General features: G+C 26.1%; 2 protein-coding genes across 4 annotated transcripts; one reads left to right on the top strand and one right to left on the bottom strand.

Annotated features, from left to right (window-relative positions):
- Positions 1-1080: 1080 nt before the first annotated feature.
- LOC111035690 (transcriptional regulator ATRX homolog) lies at positions 1081-17520 on the top strand. 3 transcript variants are annotated; one of them, XM_022317414.1, is made up of 25 exons: positions 1081-1886; positions 2768-2889; positions 4775-4879; positions 5356-5489; positions 5679-6450; positions 6893-6969; positions 7048-7232; positions 7764-7906; positions 8377-8519; positions 8961-9131; positions 9196-9259; positions 9904-10029; positions 10097-10234; positions 10302-10418; positions 11486-11649; positions 11718-12007; positions 12376-12551; positions 12827-13042; positions 13102-13165; positions 13414-13588; positions 13993-14193; positions 14257-14434; positions 14766-14936; positions 15017-15246; positions 16091-17520. In XM_022317414.1, the coding sequence occupies exons 1-24, from the start codon at positions 1829-1831 to the stop codon at positions 15236-15238; spliced, it is 4212 nt and encodes a 1403-aa protein (XP_022173106.1). In that variant the 5' UTR covers positions 1081-1828; the 3' UTR covers positions 15239-15246; positions 16091-17520. The 3 variants fall into 3 exon arrangements, with proteins under 3 accessions (XP_022173106.1, XP_022173105.1, XP_022173107.1); XM_022317413.1 differs by having other exon boundaries at positions 1082-1886; positions 9193-9259; XM_022317415.1 differs by lacking the exon at positions 2768-2889 and having other exon boundaries at positions 1082-1886; positions 9193-9259.
- Positions 17521-17626: 106 nt separating this feature from the next.
- On the bottom strand, positions 17627-21302 carry LOC111035691 (N-alpha-acetyltransferase 30-like). The gene is made up of 4 exons (XM_022317416.1): positions 20717-21302; positions 20488-20608; positions 20347-20402; positions 17627-17847 (listed from the first exon to the last, which is right to left on the bottom strand). Exons 1-4 carry the CDS (start codon positions 21167-21169, stop codon positions 17710-17712), a joined length of 768 nt encoding a protein of 255 aa, XP_022173108.1. The 5' UTR covers positions 21170-21302; the 3' UTR covers positions 17627-17709.
- Positions 21303-23135: the final 1833 nt, after the last annotated feature.

The following is a 23135-nucleotide window of genomic DNA, read 5'->3' as shown; positions in this document are numbered from 1 at the left end:
GAAAATGAAACAAATGTATTAGATATACAAAAATTTAAATCTAAATTGTATTCCCTTGATAAGTGGAAAAATGTTTTGACAAATCTCCTGATCTTACAAAAATGCAACAAAATAATATGAAATCACTCCTAGAGGAAGTGCGCCAAAAACATCTGGCTGGGAACTCTAATCTAATCATCAAATATTTCAATGGGGTACCTAAAATAAGTTCGAAAAACTAATACAATAAGTGTACATTTTATTTAAATAAATAAATTTGTACGATATGCAGGCTGCGTGCCATGCAAAATTATTACGATTTTTACATAGTAATTGGTACATGATTCCAGACATTGCACGATTTGCACGTTTATTTTAATAATCTATACATTATAACATACAATATTATATTATGATGGCATGCAGATTATTGACATTTGAACAACAGTCTATACACTCAAATACAATTTAAATGTACATCTCCACTACGACTCGCATAAGAGTCGGCCTCCTCGCGAATGGTGGTGTATTTAGGTGATAAATTCTGAAATGCCAAACTGTTGTGATTTTTTGTGTCAATATCATACCATTCAAAGATACGAAAGCGGTGAAAGAATAACATAATTCTGTGGTGTCGCCTTATCTTGTCTACATCGCCGTCAGCACTCTGAACATTACTTTTTACCACGGACTAAGATATACTTATATTATACTTATATCTTAGTTCGTGCTTTTTACTATACTAGGAGCCTAGGGCCCTGGTCCAGAGTTACCAAGCTTACTCGTTTATTTAAGCTGCCCCTAAAACTAAGTAAGTCTTAATAATAATTGTTTTGTAGTACGAAACCGAAAGATGGATTATTAAAAATTAAAATTCAATCCGCCTTGACATACTATTATACTCATATGACTATACCAATTAGTATTATACATTTATTATTTTCTAATATTGTACATGGATAAATATCATAAATAGATATTTCATTTTAGTCCATTTAAACATGGAATAATGAAACAATAAAATATTGAAATTAATAATATAATAGATTTTAAAATATTCCAGATAATATATTGTAAAACAAAAGTCTTCGTTCAAAATTTTGATTTTTTCATTCTGATTTATAAAACATGTAGTAATGTTAACATACCCAAATGGCTATTATTATATATTTATATTCTATATCCGTGGTAAATACTAAAATGATACTATAATTAGTATCGTCCGATTCGGTCTATTTATACAGTGTTACATCCCTGGTTATATGTTAATAATAACAATATTATCCGTTATGTAATCACGACTGATCTAATCTTAGATCGTATATTATAAATCAAGATCCAAGGGTCCAATAAACTAGTGTTTATAAGACGTGGGTACACGAATTAAATATTTAATTTCAGCTAGAATAGTAAGAATAGTACAATAATATTACAATATTAAATATTCCCTTGAAAGGGGAAAGTGGAAACCAATCGTTATGACGTCTTGTTCAACACTTTGTCGAACAGACACACCTGATTAACCGTGTGGTGACTGGTGAGAGCATGCGACTGTTCCTCCGTCTTGATATCATTGTAATGTAATGTTTTACTAATACTCTAAAGTACTCTTTGTGTTTGTGTATTTGTGTGTTTCATATTTGCCCAGTCGTGAAGACTGAAGACAGCGAAGACGCGTCAGACGTCAGTTGTCATTATTCGATTGTTCACGAGTTCATCCGACACCTGCGGGCACGTGCTTAGTTCGTTTGGATGTTATTACAGCTTTCATTTTCTCAATGAATTAGTTGTTGGGAAGCTTTGTCATTTGCGGTGTTGATTAGCGTCCAAGTTCTTCCAATCCATCGACATGGAAACCGTTTATCCCAATAACGATGAAATACAATTCCGCCAACAACATTTTGGAGGTAAATCGTAAATGCAACATTGTCTAAAAGAATATTATAATAATACTATGTTAATGTTATAACTTTAGCCTTAAAGGTACTTACAGCGGGCTACCTATAGGAAATAATTAATATTTTTATAGTTTTTTAATAGACAGTGGTATATTAAAATAATGTACATAATATATTATGTACCTATATTGTTTTAAATGAATACATTTTTAAAATTTTTTTATAAGTAATAAACAATCTGTATCAAATTATAATATTTTAATATAAAAAGTCTGTGGCAATATAATATAGTACCTATCCATTCGCATTTTAATAGTAAGGCTTGGTTATAGTAGTCGTTCATTTTTATAAATAAATTAAAATCTTAATTATATTTACAATTTGAATATTAAAATAATAACTTAAAGTCTTGCTAATAAATAATGTGTTGCATAATATTATTTATTGGAAAACTGAACAAGCCCAGTACAAATGATGGATAATAATCTTACCACTAATTTACATATCGGTTTAATCTTAAAAACAGTAACATGTAACAAAGATAACGTTGCAGTAAACAAAATCCCATAATAAATAATTGATGGATTCTCGTTTGCTATTCTGTAAACTTTACAATATTACCTATCCATGTCAATTATTTGAATTATATTGTTGTTACCTATAGGTATTTTAAATATATTAAATTTATGTTAAGAAAAATTCTGAAAAAGAATCAGCTTGAGAATCAGCAAGATGGGGATGTTTTTAGTATCAACCTTTGATATAAATATTCCATTGGTTAAAGAAAACATAATTATATACCACCATATACTTACTGATTTAACTTAACAATTAGTTATTTTTTATTTATGAATCATTACTTTTTACTACAGTTTATTTTATTTTATTAGTTGTTGAAGACATTTTGAACAGTAAAGTTGAATGTGCAATTTGTAACCATGATCTCTTAAATTATATTATTTTGAAAAAAATAATAATGGTTCATCAAAGTTATCTATTCCTGTGTTGCCATGTAAGTTTTATTTTTAAAAAAATGGTACAGTAGAACGCCAATCATCTAAATTTAAAAATCAACCAGACATCCAATTATCTGGATGAGTAAAATAAAAAGTAAGGCAAGGAATCAAATACTATTCAGTTTGTTGCAGTTAAAGTGACATGTTGCATGAACAATTACTATACTTTTAACTAATCAATTAATGGTGTGCTAATAGTTCCTTAAACCCACGATTGGTTCATTAAATTGTATTGAACATTGAATACATTTTTCATGTCACCTGGCATAAGTGAGTTGTACATAGTTGGTACTTTAAGGAATCAAAAAGAAAAATTACACAAAACCAATTTGGGCAAAATCAACTTAATGTTTTTGGACTAACTCAAAAACTAACTTAAAATGTTCACCAAATATTTATATAACCATTTTCTTAAATGATATGTTGACTTTTTTTAACCCGTCATTGCTCGCGTGTTTAATTTGGACACTGTTACTCGATTCGCTCACCTAGTATATTTTACCATAAATGTAATATTTTATGAACAAATGATCGATAAATCATAAAATAAACCAATTTTGAATATTCTTTATTAATATATTGAAAAAAAAATGAAAATAATTATACTGACTTTTGTGCTATGAAATGTGAACCGTATGAACCATATGAACGCAAAATTCAAACGCTGTTACTCGCGCGTAGAGGGATTCGCTCACAAAACGCGACTAGTTCAATTCGGATTTCAATAGGTGTCGCTATCGGAACGCAATTGTGCCAGTCAACTGATAAATCTATTTTTAAATAGTTAAAGGTACTATGAATTTGGGAAAAATACAACAACACACAAGCCAGTGGTTAAAAACCTAAAAACTATGTGAGGGAAATTCTCACGTGTGAGCAATGACGGGTTAAATTAATTAAATTTAGCCGTGACATTCGTCAAAACTGCAAAAATTTAAAAATCATTTTTCAGTTTGAAATTTAATTTTGCTTTTCACTGCTAATTTTTGAAAATGTAATAGTTAATCCTCTTAGTTTTTCAACGATAAACATAAGACATTTCCTGGAAAGTAACATAAAAAAGGCACAATTTTAATTATTTTTTTGTAATTTAAAAAAAATTATTTGCGTGTTCTTGTAACTTTAAAAGTTTAATATTATGTTTCATACACTGTGACATTATCAAATGCAGTTTTTTCAGAAAAAAAAATTAATTCAACCTACCTGATTACTAATGTCTAATAGTAAATAAAAATTACTTTAATAGCAATAGTATCATTAAATATACTTGGTAGTTAGTAATACCTATAGGCTGACCGTTTTTCCGTGTACCATAATTTTATGTTATTGATTCAAATTTAATATATTTACTCATTCATCACAGTGACTCACCCAACACCTAATGTACAGCTGCAGAATAGTGTACCCACTTGCCCACCTTTTTCTTTTAATGTGTTATTTTAACTATCCAAATTTTTGTGTATTTGGACTATCCCTGACAAAAATTACGTAGTCAGGATAATCGGCATTCTACTGTATCTACTAACTGTATGTATTAAAATAATTATTGTTTAGTACATAATACTTATATCTAGTAGCTTTTAGGTATTTCAGATTATTATATAATTGCATAATTATTAAAATTGTTTTTCCTGATAGGTAATTCAAAAACTGTCAAATTATTTGTCAATCCTTGTTTCGTTTTATTTTACTTTCTATATAGCTCATTTCACAGAGTTATTAATTATTTAAATAGTTATTAAATGTTTTTTATGCAATTTTTATTTTTTAGTTTTTATGCTTTAGAATAATAATGAACATGTAATTTTTGCAACAATAAATAATTATTTCTTACCGATTATGTAAATAATCAATGCTTGTGTTTATATTTTCTTTTTACAGAACTGTTTCTACAAGTTGTGTGAAGTCAATAACTATAGTTGTATCTTGTGTGCATCAAACATAGATCAATCTGTTTGTGTAAAATGCAATCTTAATATTTGTAAAGTAATTAAAACTGTATTGTTATATTTAATTCAATTTTATTTTAATTGATGTAGAAAAAATATTTGTGTACAGTCGAGTTTCATTAACTTGAATTTCAAGGGGAATAAAAATAAATTTAACTTAAGCTGGGGTCTCAGAATGGTAGTATTACATAGTGATTTTTCGCAACACCTTACTGTCACCGTACAAATTCCACGATATTTGCTTTCACACTATATTCTACTTATTCACTCTAACACCATCATCATTATCATGCACGCATGATTGTTCATTCACTTCAGCAACTATTTTGTTTTTCTATCATCGTGTGACCGTGGCTTTATGTATTTTCAGAGGTATGTACCTCAAGTGCAACTTAAACACATTTCAAAGGGCAAGAAAAAACATTATCTATTAAGGTTTCAACTATTGTAACTCGACTGATTTTCCAAAGTTAATTTAGTTAAAAATAATCTTATTAAATTTTACTTTACTAGCGGTGTATTGAAAACTACAAAATAGAAACACTGTGTGATGGTACTTTATATAACTGCTTTGCTTGTGTACCACAAATGTTATGGAAACAAAGAGCTCAAGCTGCTAATGTATTAAAAGTTTTTTGTTCTCAGTTGTAAGTTAATCTTTTAGTGTAAATATTCTAATTAATTATTTGTAAAAACATTTAATTTTAATTTTTTTAATAACTATAATATATCTGATACCAATTAGTTTTGATTTTTAAATTTGTATAAAGTATCCCATTTTTTAAATTTTTTATATAGTTTGTTATTTAAAAATGTGTTTTTTTTTTATTTTTCAGATGTATGCCAAGTGGCTTATTAGTAAATGAACCAGAACATGAACAAGCGGTTCGAAAATACTTAATAAAAGAAGCTAAAGTTGGGCAAAATTCCTTAATAGATAGTATTAGGAATAACTTGTGTGTTGATTTCGTTTTAAAATCATATAAGTCATTCATAATAAATGAATTATCAGAGTTTTCATTTGATAATGCTAGTCCTCTTGATGAAAATTTAAATGGATTTTCTAATATTTTTGAGAGTATTTTAGAGAAAACCTGTTCTACTTTAACCAATTTTAAGAGCATATTTAATATGAGCTCACATTTAAGTCGCAGTGTATCTGATATGATGAAATCCTTATGCATTGATAAAGATGAACATATTATGCCAATAAGTTATTCAAGAATAAATGAAAACTTAGATGAAGTAATGAAAAACAATTCGAGCAATCTATCATTAAATAAGTCAAACATATGTACTACAAGAATTTTAAGATCACAAAATAAATACAAAACAGATATTGAATTTTTAAACTCAAATGTTTCTTTTTCTTCAAGCTTGCCACCAAAGCCCAAAGTCATAGATAAGAAATTAATCGTTACAAAAAAACAGTTAAACAAATCAAATACATCAAGTGTGAATAATGACAAGTCCTCTAATGAAGTTAATATTGATTTAGTAAAAGATAAACTAGTTGATCCTGAACATTTATTTAAAGATAATGATAGTAATGATCGAATAGAGAATACAAAAAAATTGAGCATTCAAAATGTATTAAAGATAAATAAGGTAAAATATCCATCTAACCTTTTAAATAGTTATATTTTAGAGATTTTAAAGTGTATTTGAATGATTTGACAGTGGCCATATTGATAAACAAAAAAGTTTTGTTTTAATACTATATACTATACAGAGTGTGTTCTAAAATATTCCAAGTATTAGTATTAATAAAAACTTAAAGACTAAACATTATTCTAAACATGTATAGTTTTCTTCAAAATGCTTGATGTTAAAAATAACCTTGATCCTTATCCTCATTTAAATAACTAAAAATGCTGTTTACAGGTTCAATAATTTTAAATAAAGCCTATTTTCTCCATTTGTTTTTAAATAACTAAACTTTGTTTTATTTTGCCCCCCCCACCCTTTCATATTATGCTTTTAAATTAAAAATTAAATATGTTGTAAGACAGTGTTTATTAATTATACATTTGTTATTAATATTATTTAGACAAAAAACCAAGCTAAAAACTCAATAAAAAATAAAAAAGTACCCAATGAAGGATCTGATGAAAAAGAAAACGATAGGTAAACATTTAGTCTAAAAAAATAGCATTAATTCGTAAAAGTTTGTTGAATAATGTAATGTTGATTGGTTTATTTTAGTCTGATGTATTTAAATGATGTTGAAAACTGTTCCAAAAAAAAAATCAGAGCTGATGAAGTTAATACTAATAATACTGATATCATCCAAACTAACAATACAAGTTTTAAAGTATCTCCAAAAAAGGAAGTTCATAAGTTGAAACAAATATGTCAAATTGTAAAAAAAAATAATGAACTGGACTGCGGTATTTATACATTTTATTTGTTTAAAAAAATACTGTCATATTCAAAATAAAATGAATAATACACAATGGTGTGGTGAAAAGGATTGTTCAGAAGTAATTGTCTTAAAAAATTGCTTTACCTTGTTTATCTTAGCAAAATCCAATCTAGTTAGTTGATGGAATAATAAAGTGACACTCCCAAGTCCCAAGCTCAGCCATGCACAGTAGCCCACTAACCCAGTACCTGAGGCTTCTTATTTGAGACAACTTTACTAGTATATAGATTCAAAATCTCTAAAATTCAAAACATTTTTTATTTAATAACCTAAGCCTTAAAAATGTAGTACAAAAGAATTCTAGAATTGTACCAATAATTTTGGTTCAGAAAAGTTTACAAATTGTCCCACTTACAAAATTAAAAAGATTTTTAAAAAAGTTCACCATGCTATTGAATATAGACACATTTTTTTGGTATTGAAATAACCTAACCTAATCTACAGCCAATTAACTATTAAGTATGCAGTGTTTGTTAAAGAATGTTTTTTTATGTAGATGATGTGAACAATTCACAAATAACTAATCCTATAAAGTGTGATATTGATAGTTATCGTGAAACTTGTGAAGAAACACAATCAGATTTAAATAATGTGGATACTATTCATGGGTTTGGTGAATTAGAAAATGAAGAAATTGTTGTAAGTTATAAGTTGTATTAATAATTATTATTGACATTATATTAAATAAGAAAAGACTTTAAAGGTGACTGAAATAATCCTCTAATGTTGAAGTATAATAAATGAGTAACCCATCGAATGTGTCATGATTTATGATCTTTTAATGATATAAAATACATAAATATTAAAATACTTAATTATAAACAGTGAAAAATAATTGTTCTTTAATTTCACCATAGTATTATTGTTCATTTGAATAGTAATTTAAATACATGAGTATTATCAATAAAAAAAGAAAGTTTTATTCCTATCCCAGGAAACTTCTTAAATTATATTTCAGTAATTAAAAAAAACCAAAATTCCTATTTGAGGTAAAAATATTGAAATGTGCATGCTTGGTGGTAAATCACTCTTTTTTGAGTACGTGAAATGTAATTAATTATAGTATCTTTAAGCTGATAGTAATTATTTGAATTTCATTGTATTTTTAGGAAATGTGCGTATCATCTGTTGAACATAATAATAAAAACCTTGTAACTTGTTCAAAACAATTATCTCCACTTACTATGCCATTAGTTATTAATGATGATAATGATTCTGATTTTGAAGTTTTTAAAAATAGAGGAACAAAAAGGTAATTTTTTATATTTATTTTGAAATAAACAATATTAGTACCTATGTTATTGATTAATAATTATACTTTTTTAAAACTAACCTCTACTTGTTTTAGAAAAAAAATTATATTAAGTACTACCTATATTATAATGTTTACCTTTTATGTATCATGTTTTTGTATTTTCTATGCTGAAGCATAATATTTTATTGAAAATGATATTAGTAAATAAATAAATAAATATTTATAGTAATGAACTGACTGACTCTAGTTGTTCTTAATTTTTAACACATACATTTCATACTATTTTAAATTATAAATAATATTAATTTTTTTAATACTATTAACTTCTTTTATTGATTAATTAGAGCTAATTATATGTATATAACTAGTGTTTTACTATTTTTGACTACTTCATACAATTCACTAATTAAAGATTTTTAAAATTTTTTTTGCATATAGAATGTTGATAATGTCTGACTCGCCTAATGATTCGGATTCATCAATCATAAAAACTAAAAACCCAAAAATCAAAAACCAAATGATTAAACAAAGCATATTTGATTTATCGACAAGCAGCAGCAGTTCTGATGAAAGTTCAACTTCTAAAATAGTTAATAAACGTAGAAGAATGTATGTTTTCATATAATTCAAATTATTTTAATTTAATATTTAACATTGTCATGTATTATAGTAGGCGACTGTCTAATGAGAGATCTGATGAAAATTCTGATAATAATAAAACATCCCATGATCATGTTGTAAGTATACCAACAAATAAATTAAGTAACTTGTATCATTTATTAACTTACATTGCTCACTCCTTTTCTACTGCTCTTTATTTTTAAATTTCGAAATAAAATGAATATTTAAAATAAATATGAAAAAAATTAATTTCATGTACCGTGATTAGTTTCTACTAAACTGTTTGAAAAAAAAATTAAAATCTTACTCTTAAACTTTATATAAATAAGAACCTTGGAACAAACAAAATTTGTAGTTTAGAAGGGACTGACTTTCAATGCATTAATATATCCCAAAAAAACTTGAGTTACACTGCTTTTCAATCTAATTTTTATTTTTTATTTTTTTTCTATAAGCCATTATATATATATATATATTTTTTTTTTAAAAACCATTAAAAATTACATAGGATACAAAAAAACATTGAGTTAGATTTCATGATTAACTATCTCTTTTAAGCTTTCAGCTTGTGTTAGAGATAGAGAGTAATAATTATTGTAATAAACATTTACTATTAAGTGAGTAGGACAATAATTGAAACATGAACAAAACAACTTAGGAGAAAAAAAAATAATAATACTTTTTGATATTGATTTATATGTATTATTTTTAATGTATTGAAATGGGTATGATCCTTAAGTTTTCTAATTTGTATATTTAGACACCAATAAAAGGACGAAAAAATATTCGTAGATTGTTAACACAAAAAGAACTCAGTGAATCAACCCAAAATGCCATAAAAGAAGAAGAATTAAGGAAGAAACGCATTCAAGAACGTCAACAACTAGTATGTATATTTATATACTTAATGTTTTATTTTGAATTTGGTGTATTTATTCACTTTAAAATTTTAGTATAATAACATTTATGACGTACCAACATCCTTGGAAACAGAAACATGTAAAAAGTTAGTACTAGATTTTGATGTTAAAACAAATGAGGAACTTGTTGCAGTTCATCCAGATCTTGTGAAGTTTCTCAAACCACATCAGGTTAGAGTAACATATTCTAAGAAACATGTATTGGTTTAACTTGACAATTTTTTTTTTTTTTAAATAGGTGAAAGGAATTACATTTTTGTGGAATTCTGTATTTGAATCATTATCAAGAATAAAAGAACATAAAGGAAATGGATCAATCTTAGCCCATTGTATGGGTTTAGGTAAAACGTTACAAGTATGTAGGGCTATATATTTTATTTTTATCTTGTTCAATATACATAATCTCAGAAATCATAAGTCATTGATTCCCAATATAAATTATTTCTAATACCTAAGTAAATCCGTAACACTGTTGTCTTTTAAGAAAAATTAATTTTGGATACCATTTATTTATTTAATTCATGCAGACTTATCATCAGACAATATCATTTAATGACTAAATTAGCATTTCTATAAATTTCTTTTAAATATTTTCAAATTAATCAATTAGAGTTAAAAAGAAGTATAAATATGACTATGATTTAGATTTGTTAGTATGTTTACAGAAATTTGTTCCTTATAAATTGGTAATGGTATTTTTTTTCTATACCTACATACAATATCAGCTAGTTCAATAAATGATTTATACTGATTTCACGTATTTTATAAAACTAAATAAAACTATTGATGAATAAATTTTCTATGTTCTAATGCAGTGGTGGCCAAACTTTTTTTAACTCGGGCCATAAAAAAAAAAATTTTTTGACCGCGGGCCATAAAATTTTTTTTTACTTTAAAGTCATCAGAATTTTAGGTATAGGTATATAATTTTATAATTAACGACATTTTTATTGTACTTAATAATTTTAATGACTTTATTTAATACTTAACTTAATAATTACTACAAATAAAAGAAAATTAAATTATGAGCACAGTAATATTACTATATGTTGTATTACTATATATTGCTATACTACTAATATAATATTGTAGTATTGTAGTTTCTACAGCCATGGTGATCGTATGAAAATAAGATAAGATACGGTAATGCTATTTATATTATTAAATTACATAGTAACAACAAAAACGCTACGATATGGCGATACGGGATTAAATATGAAGAATGTATACTGTATATTTTTAATTTTTTTTTTTACGTAAATGTAAAATATTCTACTTCTTTCGCGGGCCAGATATTAAATGATGGCGGGCCGGAGTTGGCCCGCGGGCCGTAGTTTGGCCACCACTGTTCTAATGTATTCTATATGTTAAAGAAAATACTTTTTATAATATCTAACTCAAAATATTCAATTTTTTTTTCAGATAATAGCTTTGGTTCATACATTATTTAGGTATCCAGAAACTGGTATTAAAACTGTATTAATTATTACTCCTAACGCAACGATTGAAAATTGGTGTAAGGAATTTCATAAATGGTTGCATGGTATTGATGAAAAAAAAAATTTTTTTGTACTTAACTTAGCCGAGTGAGAATATTTTTAATATTATGACATAACTTTTAAATTTTTAGTTATCTTAACAATTTTAATTTTAGATCAAAAACATATGAAAGTCGAAAAAATATTATAGTTGAATGGCGTAGAGAACATGGCGTTTTAATTACAAGCTATGAGTTGTATAGATCCGTTGTTAATTACAAGTACATTGACAAGTTTCCTTCAATCTTAGAAGGACTTGTTGATCCAGGACCAGATTTGATCATATGTGATGAAGGGCATGTATTAAAAAATCATCTTACAACAGTATCAAAATCAGTTAATCGTATTAAAACACTTCGAAGAATTGTGTTGACTGGAACACCATTGCAAAATAATTTGAAAGAATGTATGTATACACTCCAACTTTGCTTTTTAGCTCTTATAAACTTCATAAAATGATTATTTCAAAAGTGATTTAAAAATTGAAAATAAAGCTGTAATGATACAATATTTATAATAATTGTTAGTCAATTAAAACATTTTTTATTTTATAAGCATTGGCTAATAATTGAGACAACCATCATTATTATAAAAAGTCTTTTGAAGGATTCTAGCTTCACCCTTACAAATTTTCAAAACAACAAAAAAAATATAATTTGTTTGTCTAATTTCTTTATTTATCTTGAGTTCACTAGAGTGTGTGTTCATGGTGAATGACCGTATTGTGTGTATTTATCATTCTTAAGTTAATTTATTTCCCCCATTTTTATATAGATCATTGTATGGTTGATTTTATACGACCAAATTTATTAGGATCAATAAAAGATTTTACTAACCGTTTTATAAATCCAATTACTAATGGGCAATACTCTGATTCAACTCCACTAGATGTAGAACTGATGAAGGGAAGATCACATGTATTGCATAAAATGCTTGAAGGATTTGTACAGGTAATCTTAATTTATTTAATTAATATTAATTTATTTTAAATATAAACGGACTTAAGTCCTCAACAATATTTTGAGCGTGTACGTGGTAATAATAATACAATTATATATGCTACTCTTTACCATAAGAAATTTAAAAAATCTACTCTTTCAATGTGGACAATTGTCATATATTACAAAAATTAGTAAGTTACTAGTTGACAATTTCGTTTGAAATAATATAAATTTAAATTCATTACGCTATTATTATTAATATTTATATATATATTTTTTTTTAGAGATTTGATTATAGTGTTCTTACACCATATTTACCCCCTAAACACGAATATGTAATTTATTTGAAGTTATCTCCTAAACAAATAGAATTATATCAGACATATTTAGATTCTTACAGACAACCAGATTTATTTACTAATTACAACATGCTACAAATAGTTTGGACCCATCCTAAACTTTTAGCTATATATGCTGACCGGACAGAATCAAAGAGAGAAGTATAATATAAAAAAATGTTTTATTATTTATAAACTAATTAAATATATTTTGTTTTTAGAAACAAAAACTTAAAGACATTAGTTATATTGATTCTTTTTCAAATTCTGTTGAGGGAGTTGAAAGTAAGCTATATTATATTATTATAATTGTGAAATAGCATATTCTTAAAAACTGCTATTTCGTACTATTCTTTATTAATAATATCTTAATTAAATGCTTGTAAGTATTTGTTGTATGACATATGCATAAAGCAATATTGCAAGACAATAAGTAAATATGGAAACATCAATTGATGCTGGATTGATGAAAAATATTTATTTTAATTACTTTAATATATAATATTTAAGTAGTGGTATTTTTAATTATGTAGATAGGCACATACCAGTCTCAATTCTTAACTCATCAATCACCAAGAAACCAAATACATATCTTAAGTGGTGGAAACCATATGTATCAAAATCTGATTTGGAATCGGTGTACCCGTATTCAAAGTTTATAATGATGTTTTCAATACTTCTGGAATGTGAAAAAATTGGTGATAAAGTGTATGTATAATCTTTATATTTAGCTTTCAATTTGAATTATTCTATTAAATCAATTTCAGGTAAATACTGGAATTTGGTTTGGTGATCTCTTTATTTTCTTAGGATACTACACAGACATTTGTTATCTCCATTTGACAAGTGTGTAACAGCGAGTTATGAGTATTTTAAAATTGTAAATTGTTTGTATATCTTAAAATATTCATAACTCACTTTAAAATAAAAATATTAACTAACAAATCAAAATTTGGAATGTTGTGCACTTGTAAGACAACAAATGTCTGTGTAGCGTCTTTAGTAAAAAAAAATATGATTGTTCATAATAAGATTCAATGAGTTAAACTCAATTAAAGAAAACTGGTTATTTTTTTGCTTAGGAACTTAAAATAACTTTTACTTTGGTATAGGCTATTATTCAGTCAGTCATTATTTACTCTTGATCTCATCCAAGATTTTTTGGAAAATGCTGAAGATAAGGCTAACGATAAAGGGGGTCCTTATGGTAAATCTTGGGATCACGGTGCAGATTTTTATAGAATTGATGGTTCAGTAAATTTGAAAGAGAGAGAAGATTATTGTGAACAATTTAATGATGTCAATAATCCTAGGTATTTATTTTTCAATTTATTTTTTTTTATTATAAATTTTACTATGAAATAATTTATTTTCAGAATGCGTCTTTTATTGTTATCGACAAAAGCTTTTAATTTAGGTATTAATCTAGTTGGTGCTAATCGAGTTATTATTTTTGACATGACATGGAATCCATCTTTAAATGTTCAAAGTATATTCCGTGTGTTTAGATTTGGACAGACTAAACCATGTTATATTTATAGATTCATTTCTGAGGTAAGTAAAACAAAAAATGCAATAAGACCTATTTACAATAGGTTTATTTTTAATTGTTTTTGAGTTGGATAGTTTTATATAGTAATAATATTTTTATTATTATGAATCTTAGTTTAATTATTTCAGTATTTATTTCTATCTGTTGCAGTAATAATTAAATATTTTAATACCTGAAATTGTTACATCCTCTCTCCACTAAGTTTTAAAATTCAAATTATGTTTAATTCATTTAGATTTTTTTTCTTTAATTAACTTTCAATGAATAATTTTTGTTAAGACTTGATAATTATGTACAAAAGATTTTTTTTTATTCTAAATTTTGTATTATAAGGGTACAATGGAGCAAAAAATATATGAACGTCAAATATCTAAGTTATCGATGGCTTTTCGTGTAGTCGATGAACATCAAATTGATCGTCATTTTAATGCAAAATGTCAGGAAGAACTTTATGAATTTGAACCAAATATTACCAAACCAAAATCAACATTAAATTTACCCAAGGTAGCATAACTATATTAAATTCATTTTTTGTAATAGTTACTCTTATTTTATTTTTCTATTTTTAATGTAAATTCTGAAAGGATCGTTTGATGGCTGAATTGATATTGAGGCATGAAGACCTTGTAATGAATATACTAGAACATGACTCATTACTACAAAATAATGAGGCAGAAGAATTAGATGAGAATGGCCGAAATGCTGCATGGGAAAATTATAAAAAAGAAAATGATTCCGCTAATGTTTCGATTAAACAATCAATATTACCAATATTACCAATATTTTGTGAATCTGAAAGTGACTAGGAAATAAGGTATATATGTCAACATTCAAAATTTAAATTTAATCTAGTCCTAATAATAAATATTAAATTAATAGTTTTTAAATATATTTTATAATTCTATTATAGGTAATCACTACTCAGTCACCTAATATGTATATAATAATAATGTTAAAGGAGCACAAAACAAATAATATTTATTTTAAAAGAATGTTTAATTCTAAGAAAAATGGTATTGATTTAACATTGTTACTCTCATCATTCTATAAATTGTGAGAAATTTATTATGAATAAGTGATGTCATTGAGTCGGTCACGCTGTAATTGTCCATTTTTATTCCCATTCAGACCAAGTTGCTTGCTTCACACAATTATTTACTCAATTTTGAAGGATATTTTTGCAAATGTATGCATGTGATGTGTTTTTATTAGCTGAAGATGTTAGTAGAACCAGAATTGGTTCCGAAGGAATAAATTTTTTTGTAATATTTAAAATGTTGTTAAAGAATTTTTTGCTACATGCGCCTATAACTTCAGCAGTCACTTATTATTACACAACATGTGTTTCATATAAAAAAACAACTAAATGTTAAATTACAATAATTCTGATCTTCTATTATCTTAATAGCCCAAAAAATCACATATTTATACTCAAATCATCATTGTGTAAATTGAGCAACTTTAATACATGGAATTATATCTAGCTCCGCTCAATGACATCACTAGGCTATTTTGTACACCCTAATATCTCCTTAAATATTTATTTTTTACATTGAATGTTCAACAAATTGCTTTTAATTGTTTGATTACAATAATTATTTTTTTTTAAACATTTTTTTGTGTTGGGCGCTTTTACACTATGTTTTTTTTTTTACCAGATTTTCTCAAACCTTTATACGCCAAAACTTGCTGATAAATTTACTAAGGTGAAGATTGCACACAATTTTGAACAATTAAGTATGGTATAAATATATATTATAGTATATTTATTTTTTTATACCATTAAATTAACTCATTATACATATTAATACAACAATATTAGAATATACATATTATTTGTGATTTTTATTATAGATATGTATATTTAACTATTTTCTTTACAAATCAGACTGTTATTGTAAGTACCAATATTTAATCTTTAATTCTTAAAAAAATAAAGCTAACATAAGATTTTGTATGTATAAGATCATTCCTTTTACTAATTATTTTTTAATTAGAAATATTTGTTTTTATATTGTGTTTTTAATGATTTATGGATCTACAGTAATTTTTATAAGGAAAGTACCTTGAAATAAAGTAAACTATTTATACCTATAAATAATGTTTAATGATTTTTTTTTTTAACAAAAGATCTTCAGAATATTATTAAGCATCAAGTTTTTTAAATTGTATGTGTTTTATTGAATTATTAAAAATATAAAATAAATTGTCTTTTAAGGGTACATTATACATGCAGTATTGTATCCATTTTACAAACTTACCACAAATCAAGTTTGCATTCAGTAATATCAATTTTGTATTGTTAGGTTTAATTATAATGTCAATGGAGTTAGTATAAAACTTGAAGGTTTGAATGTTGGTTTTACTTTTTTTTTTTTTTAAACCATAATTATTAGGTAAAATATGAAAATATTGCTATTTAAATTTGTTTGGAATACAATTAAAACAGCACAAAAAACAAACACACTAACACAGTAATATTCTTGTCTAAGTGTGATAAAAGGTGTCAATTGACACCTTGGAAAACTTATATTAGGTTCTATTTTATTTTTATATAATTAATTAACAGCGATTGACTTATTTTAGAATAACTCAAATTTGTCAAGGTTACTTAAATCCCTACTTAAAATATAAACTTAAAAATATTTTATAATGGTATAGTAGTTATAAAAATGATAAGTCTACTGATAGTTTGATAGTTATCATGGTTCATGCTTAAAAAATAGTTTGCATTAGAAAAAAAACCTTAATAATCCATACCTGATTGCAAAATTAGGAACAAACTATAAGGGTCCAAATAGTTGACCGAATTTTGTCGGCCTGCAAAATCCATTTTGTTTCCCTTAAACACTTGCTCCAAAGATATTTTGTTCCATAACAAATTGTAAACATTGGAAATTACCATGTTTATGATCATTATTAGGGAATAAAGATTAAAATACTAGAGCAAGCTATTGTTTTTTGTAACAAATAATTGTCAAATGAATATGATATTTCAGTTTCTTTTTTGAATAATTATGAGGGAATTTCTAATAGCAAAACTAAGAGACAAATCAAATTTAAAACGATGTTTTATTGTGTTTAAATTAAATTTTATATTGAAGAATTTTTATATAACAACAGGTAATAATAAATAAACACCAAAATTATTATACATATGAATATATATGCATTAAATAAACTAAATCTACACATAGTATGCACAGTATAAAAGAAGATTTGCTGTTTTATTAGTTTGCCACATGACGTTTTTATGATTTAAATGTACAATTGAAACTTATCTGAGCCATAATTTTAAACGTAAGGCATCCACACCGTTCAAATAGTAGCAAAATAGGCGTTTATCTCGTACAAAGCCTAAGTTTTCATATAATTTTAATGCCGGTTTATTGGTGATTTCTGTTTCAAGCACAACCTGTAATTAATACAATAATATAACTCATTATTTAATACTTTTATTTTATTACTATATTTTAAAATTAAATCAAATATTCAATAATATAATCAATATTATCTGTCTAATATACTCTTAAAATATAATAAATACTTGACTATATCAATGTTGAATAAAATGCATTAAGTAAATATATATAGGCACCACAGTTTCAGAGAAACCCATAGTTTTGGGTTCTAATCCGTTAGATTAGAAAATGAGAAATACTTAAATTATTTATCAGTACTCAATTTTAATTACTTAAGAATTAAACTACTTAGCTTAATCAAATTGACATTGATTTTATTATATTTTAAGAGGACTTTGTATCCTCGTGTGTTGTCTCTGTTTTAACACATCACAATAGCAAATTTAACATTCATAAAAATCTGATTTACTTTTATTTTAAATTTTAAAGTAATTTGACCTATTATAAATTGTAAAAGTAAGAATGCAGCATAATGTTTTTACCTTTTAGTGTTAACTTAATAGGTAAATTCACTTTAACTTCTAATATTAAGAAATATAACAGTTATAAAATGGATTCTTCCAAACATAAAATTTGTGTCAGTAAGACAGAGATAGTATTATTAAAACTCAATAAATATACTTATTTCTAATCAATGGTTATGGTATTATGTCAAAAATACTGAAATAATGATTATGTACAGGCAGGACACTTGTAATTGTATGAAATAACTACTATATAATATTATATATTCATTAGTGTATATAAACTTCAAGTGTTACAAAATTGCACAGTTAAAATATATTATAGCAATAATAATAACAATATATTAAACATACAAGACTAACACAATACACATATTTATAACATGTACAAAATAATAAATTATCATGTGAAAAATAAATATAATGCAAAATTGGATTTCAGATTTTATAAATATACTGGAATACTTATTATACAAACAAGTAAATCAACAAGTATTTGAGAGTATGTGAATAAGATAAATCCCATATACAAACAGCAGAAATTAAAAATTGAACTACTAGGAAAATGTAGGTATTTATAACTAATTAATTTACAAACTAAGGTAAGGGTAAAATAATAGGTAAATTGTTCCACAATTGTGAACAATTGAAAGCACTTTGATGTAAAATAGGGGATATCAAAATAAAAGACTGGAGTACGTGTTGTTACACCATGATAAAAATAACTAAGCCTTTAATTTAAAATACATAAGACATTAATATTTTCATCTTATAGTCACAGATTAAAATTTGTTTTTATTTTAATGTTGAATATTGTATAGAGCAATACTTATTTATTGAATCTAACTCGTAAATTTAAATTATCAATTAATTAATTCGATATAAATAAGGTAATTTTAAATTTATTATACCTGACTGGCCATAATTACGTTTAACAAATTACATTGTATTTTATGAACAATTTTTATAGTTACATTAAATGGATTAGAAATGGTGACTTTTTTCATTATTTACTAAATAAGTGTTTGAAAAATAAATTTAGATGTTTTTTTATTACAAAAAACCGATAAAAAAATCAAAAAAAATTGTAAGAACAGATTAAAATTTACTTGAGATTGACTACCTACCATTTTTTTTTATTTAAACCTAAATCCTGAAAAAATATATGAAAATCAAAAATTAAGAAAAGTTAATCTCAAGTAAACTTAAGAGGAGGTCAGTACTTTTTTTTTCACCCTCTGACACACAGCCAGCATAACAAATTTTACGTTTACAATAGTGGTTATTATCATAATAATTTCTAAAATTAGATTGAAATGACCATTTATAACATTTAAAGGTAAGCTTATTATCTATGATATCTCATAGGCTTTCTATTATAATTAAATTTTTAAGTGAAGTGTGAGTATTTTTAAATAAAAAACTGTTAGAACATCTTAAAAATTAAATTATAATAGAAAGCCTATGTGGTGATAATAATCTTACCTATAGATTTTATGAGAGGTCATTTAAATGTAATTTTAGAATTTATTATGATTATAATCAGTATTGAGGATATACAATTTGCTGTTGGAAGTTGGTCTAAGGGGAAAAAATGTGCAGACTTCTTTTTGGCAATATAAATCCTGTTTATAGAATTCTTAATACCTTACTATATTAATTGGTTGGAATGAAAGCACAATTAATGAGTTTGACAAAAACAGAGAATTTCTGGTTCCTATCCCTTAAATCATATTACTACAACAATTGAACATTGACAGAAGTTAATTAAATTATAAGGAAAAGTGAGCTAAGAATAAAAATATTTCAACAGTTCCTTATAATATTATATAAATAATAAATATTGAACTTAATGAACTTTTTAAGTTAAAATAATCTACATTTCAATATATAGAATTACAAATTGATAACTTGTATAATTTTGTATCATACAATAGATTGGAAATGTAAATTATTGGGTAGTTTAAGCTCAGTTTAACTCAGCATGATTAAATTATTCAATATTAAATTATAAAACAAAAATATTACCTCATCAGCTCCATCATTCACCATAGCTTCAATTGCATTCAATACTAAGTTAGAACCTAAAATATAGACAATTTGTTTATTGAAAAATCTTAAACGCTATTTTAGTTAGTTTTAATAAATCATGGATCATAAGATAAATACCAATATGCTGTTTTCGGTAATTTTCATCAACTGCCAACATTGCAATATAACCTCTTCTAACTTTTCTGTGCGCGTCTAACTTACACACAATTGCTCCGACACTTTTATCTACATCTACAGCCTAGAACATAATACAATAACAGACAAAACATTTTACACAACTATTTTAAGAGCTGTGTAAACAGATGTTACACAGTAAACATTGAATAACCACATAAGTAAAACTCACAAGGAAACACAGCTTAGGCCAATTGTGTATGAAATAGCGGTACGTGTAGATGGAATACGGTTCAGATAAGTCTTTTTGTATTAACCGCATAATATCTTTCATCTGTTGCTCGTTTTTATAACAAACATATTTTACACCGTCAATTTGTTGTAAGCCTTCAGCGGGGTCGCTATTATTTACATCACTGGACGAACACGACGGCTTACATTGACTAGAGGACGATGAGGAAGTCGACGACGACGATATAGAATTCAAACAGGGCAAATTATTTTGCGCTACATCGCCGCCATAGACGTTATTTTCGGATATCGATAGAAGATTCACATCCGCAATTAGGTCGGTGTTTGTGTAAACGATGGGTTCGTTTACACGGTTGACGACGTCAGGCAGAACCACAGCCTTGGCATCATCTCTTGTGTCTAGCTCGTGGGATTGAAGTTGTACGTCTGCCATTTAGATTACCGTTTAATTCCGGCATTAATAGTTATTATGACATTATTTCTCGATCCGAAACGTAAAGCGTGTCGGAATATCAAATTTAGATTTTACTGATTTTAAACACATAGGACATAGCTCACATTCATAGTTATACACCATTATTATTATTATTATTATTATTACTATTAATATTATCATCATTGGACTACGATTGATTATGACTGTTAACACATTTTCATGGAAGAAACGAGAGAAGAGGAGCAAAAATAGACTAAATACAATATTTTATTATATCGCAAATTATCTCTCTTTTCTGAGTATATTATTAGCACGATTGCGTTACATAAGTAATCTCAAGCCAGGGCAAGTTAATGATCATTTTTGATTAAGTTAAGTTAAGTTGATAGAACATTTAAAGTTAAAAGTTAATAGTTCTCCTAATTTTTATTTTAACTCGGTGAAGTTAAAGGTTAAATGGAAACATTGGGAACGTACAATTAATTTATGAACTTAAGTTAGGTAAGTTATTTTCTTTTTCATTTTTATACATACGTAGCAAGTGATATGGTTTAAAATAATAAAAAGTAAACGTTTATGCAATATGTGTCATCAATAATAATTTTATTATATTTATTATTAAATTATTTATAAATTAACGAAATTGGATTTAAATACAAACAATAATAAATTATTATGTATTAGCTATGATGGAAAATTATTAAAATCGTACAAAATTTCCCTTCGCCCTTTATGTAAGGTTATGTCGCTAAGGACTTAATTCACAAAGCACTAACAAGTTAAATGTACAGATGAATAAAATAACAGAATTATAGTCACTTTAAAATCAAAATTGATTAACCTTTATGCAACAATGTTTGTTTAATTTTTAAAAATTTGCATTAAAGACTCGTCAAAAATTTGATGGTAGTGTGTGAAAAATATACTTACTTCATACATAATATATTTATTACATTGAACGACAGATCAGTTCCAACTACTTCCAAGTCACCATGTCCCCATCAATATCAGTATTCTTATACTCTTGTCGACCCTATTATTATTTTGTTTGGACGTGTATGCAGATGATTTCCGCCATTTGTTTTCAACAAGCTCGTAGTACAATTTCTCTTCATACATCTATTGATCTGAGTAATGAGTGTCTATATATATTATACTACCTACCAACATCGCGGTTATGCTCCGAACTATTAAAATGGTTGACGATTTGGTCACCATAACTAAATAGTACCCAAATATAGGTTGGTGCTGTACTGCTGTAAGTTTAACTTTTTTTTACCAAAAACATCGCAAACATGGTTTATGCGGCCAATGTTTCAGACACTGAAGAATGTGCATATAGATATTTAAGATATATATGCATCGATTGAAATTAAATGATTCAGTAAATATTTTTTATACGGTTTGTTTGATCACAGAATATTTGTGACAGTACAGGTGGTGTGGACTTTTTTGCCAGTGAGACATATAAGAACCTATATAAATTAATTTCAGTTGCATCTCCCACATATTTTATTTATTACTCGCTCTGCTGCAGCATCGCGAGTACCTACCAACCGTGGGAGCTCACGTCCCACTCAATATAAAATTATCTATACTTCAATAACAATTTAAATAATATTCATGATAATAATATTCAATGACCCAATTATTATTACCTAAATAAATAAAATATTTAAATAATAATATTGGAACCTAAAAAACTAAAAATTCTCTAGATATAGATGAGATATATTATATACCTACTGCAGTCGTCAGTGACGCGTGTGTGACACGCTATAATACAGTACTACAGTAGTACACTATATTGACAGTAAATTAAGGGAGTTTGTACAATAAATAGACACAGCTACATTTTTCGACAAAATCGGGTTTTAATCGAATTTGATATAGCAAATAATGACGGGGTTTTCTGTACAAGAACGAGACAAATCCGACCACCCGCATAGGAAATATATCATAA

Source organism: Myzus persicae, unplaced genomic scaffold (assembly GCF_001856785.1).
Source record: "Myzus persicae strain clone G006 unplaced genomic scaffold, MPER_G0061.0, whole genome shotgun sequence".
NCBI classification, from domain to species: Eukaryota; Metazoa; Arthropoda; class Insecta; order Hemiptera; family Aphididae; genus Myzus; species Myzus persicae.
The sequence above is the reverse complement of the archived record's forward strand: the minus strand, read 5'-3'. Positions and strand labels throughout refer to the sequence as shown.

Coding starts and splice junctions, on each gene's coding strand:
- LOC111035691 (XM_022317416.1), bottom strand. CDS start 21,169: ATGGCAGACGTACAACTTCAATCCCACGAGCTAGACACAAGAGATGAT. Junction 20,609..20,716: donor GGCCTAAGCTGTGTTTCCTT/GTGAGTTTTACT, acceptor ATTATGTTCTAG/GCTGTAGATGTAGATAAAAG. Junction 20,403..20,487: donor TTACCGAAAACAGCATATTG/GTATTTATCTTA, acceptor TCTATATTTTAG/GTTCTAACTTAGTATTGAAT.
- LOC111035690 (XM_022317413.1), top strand. CDS start 1,829: ATGGAAACCGTTTATCCCAATAACGATGAAATACAATTCCGCCAACAA. Junction 4,880..5,355: donor GCAATCTTAATATTTGTAAA/GTAATTAAAACT, acceptor TTACTTTACTAG/CGGTGTATTGAAAACTACAA. Junction 10,030..10,096: donor TTCAAGAACGTCAACAACTA/GTATGTATATTT, acceptor TTAAAATTTTAG/TATAATAACATTTATGACGT.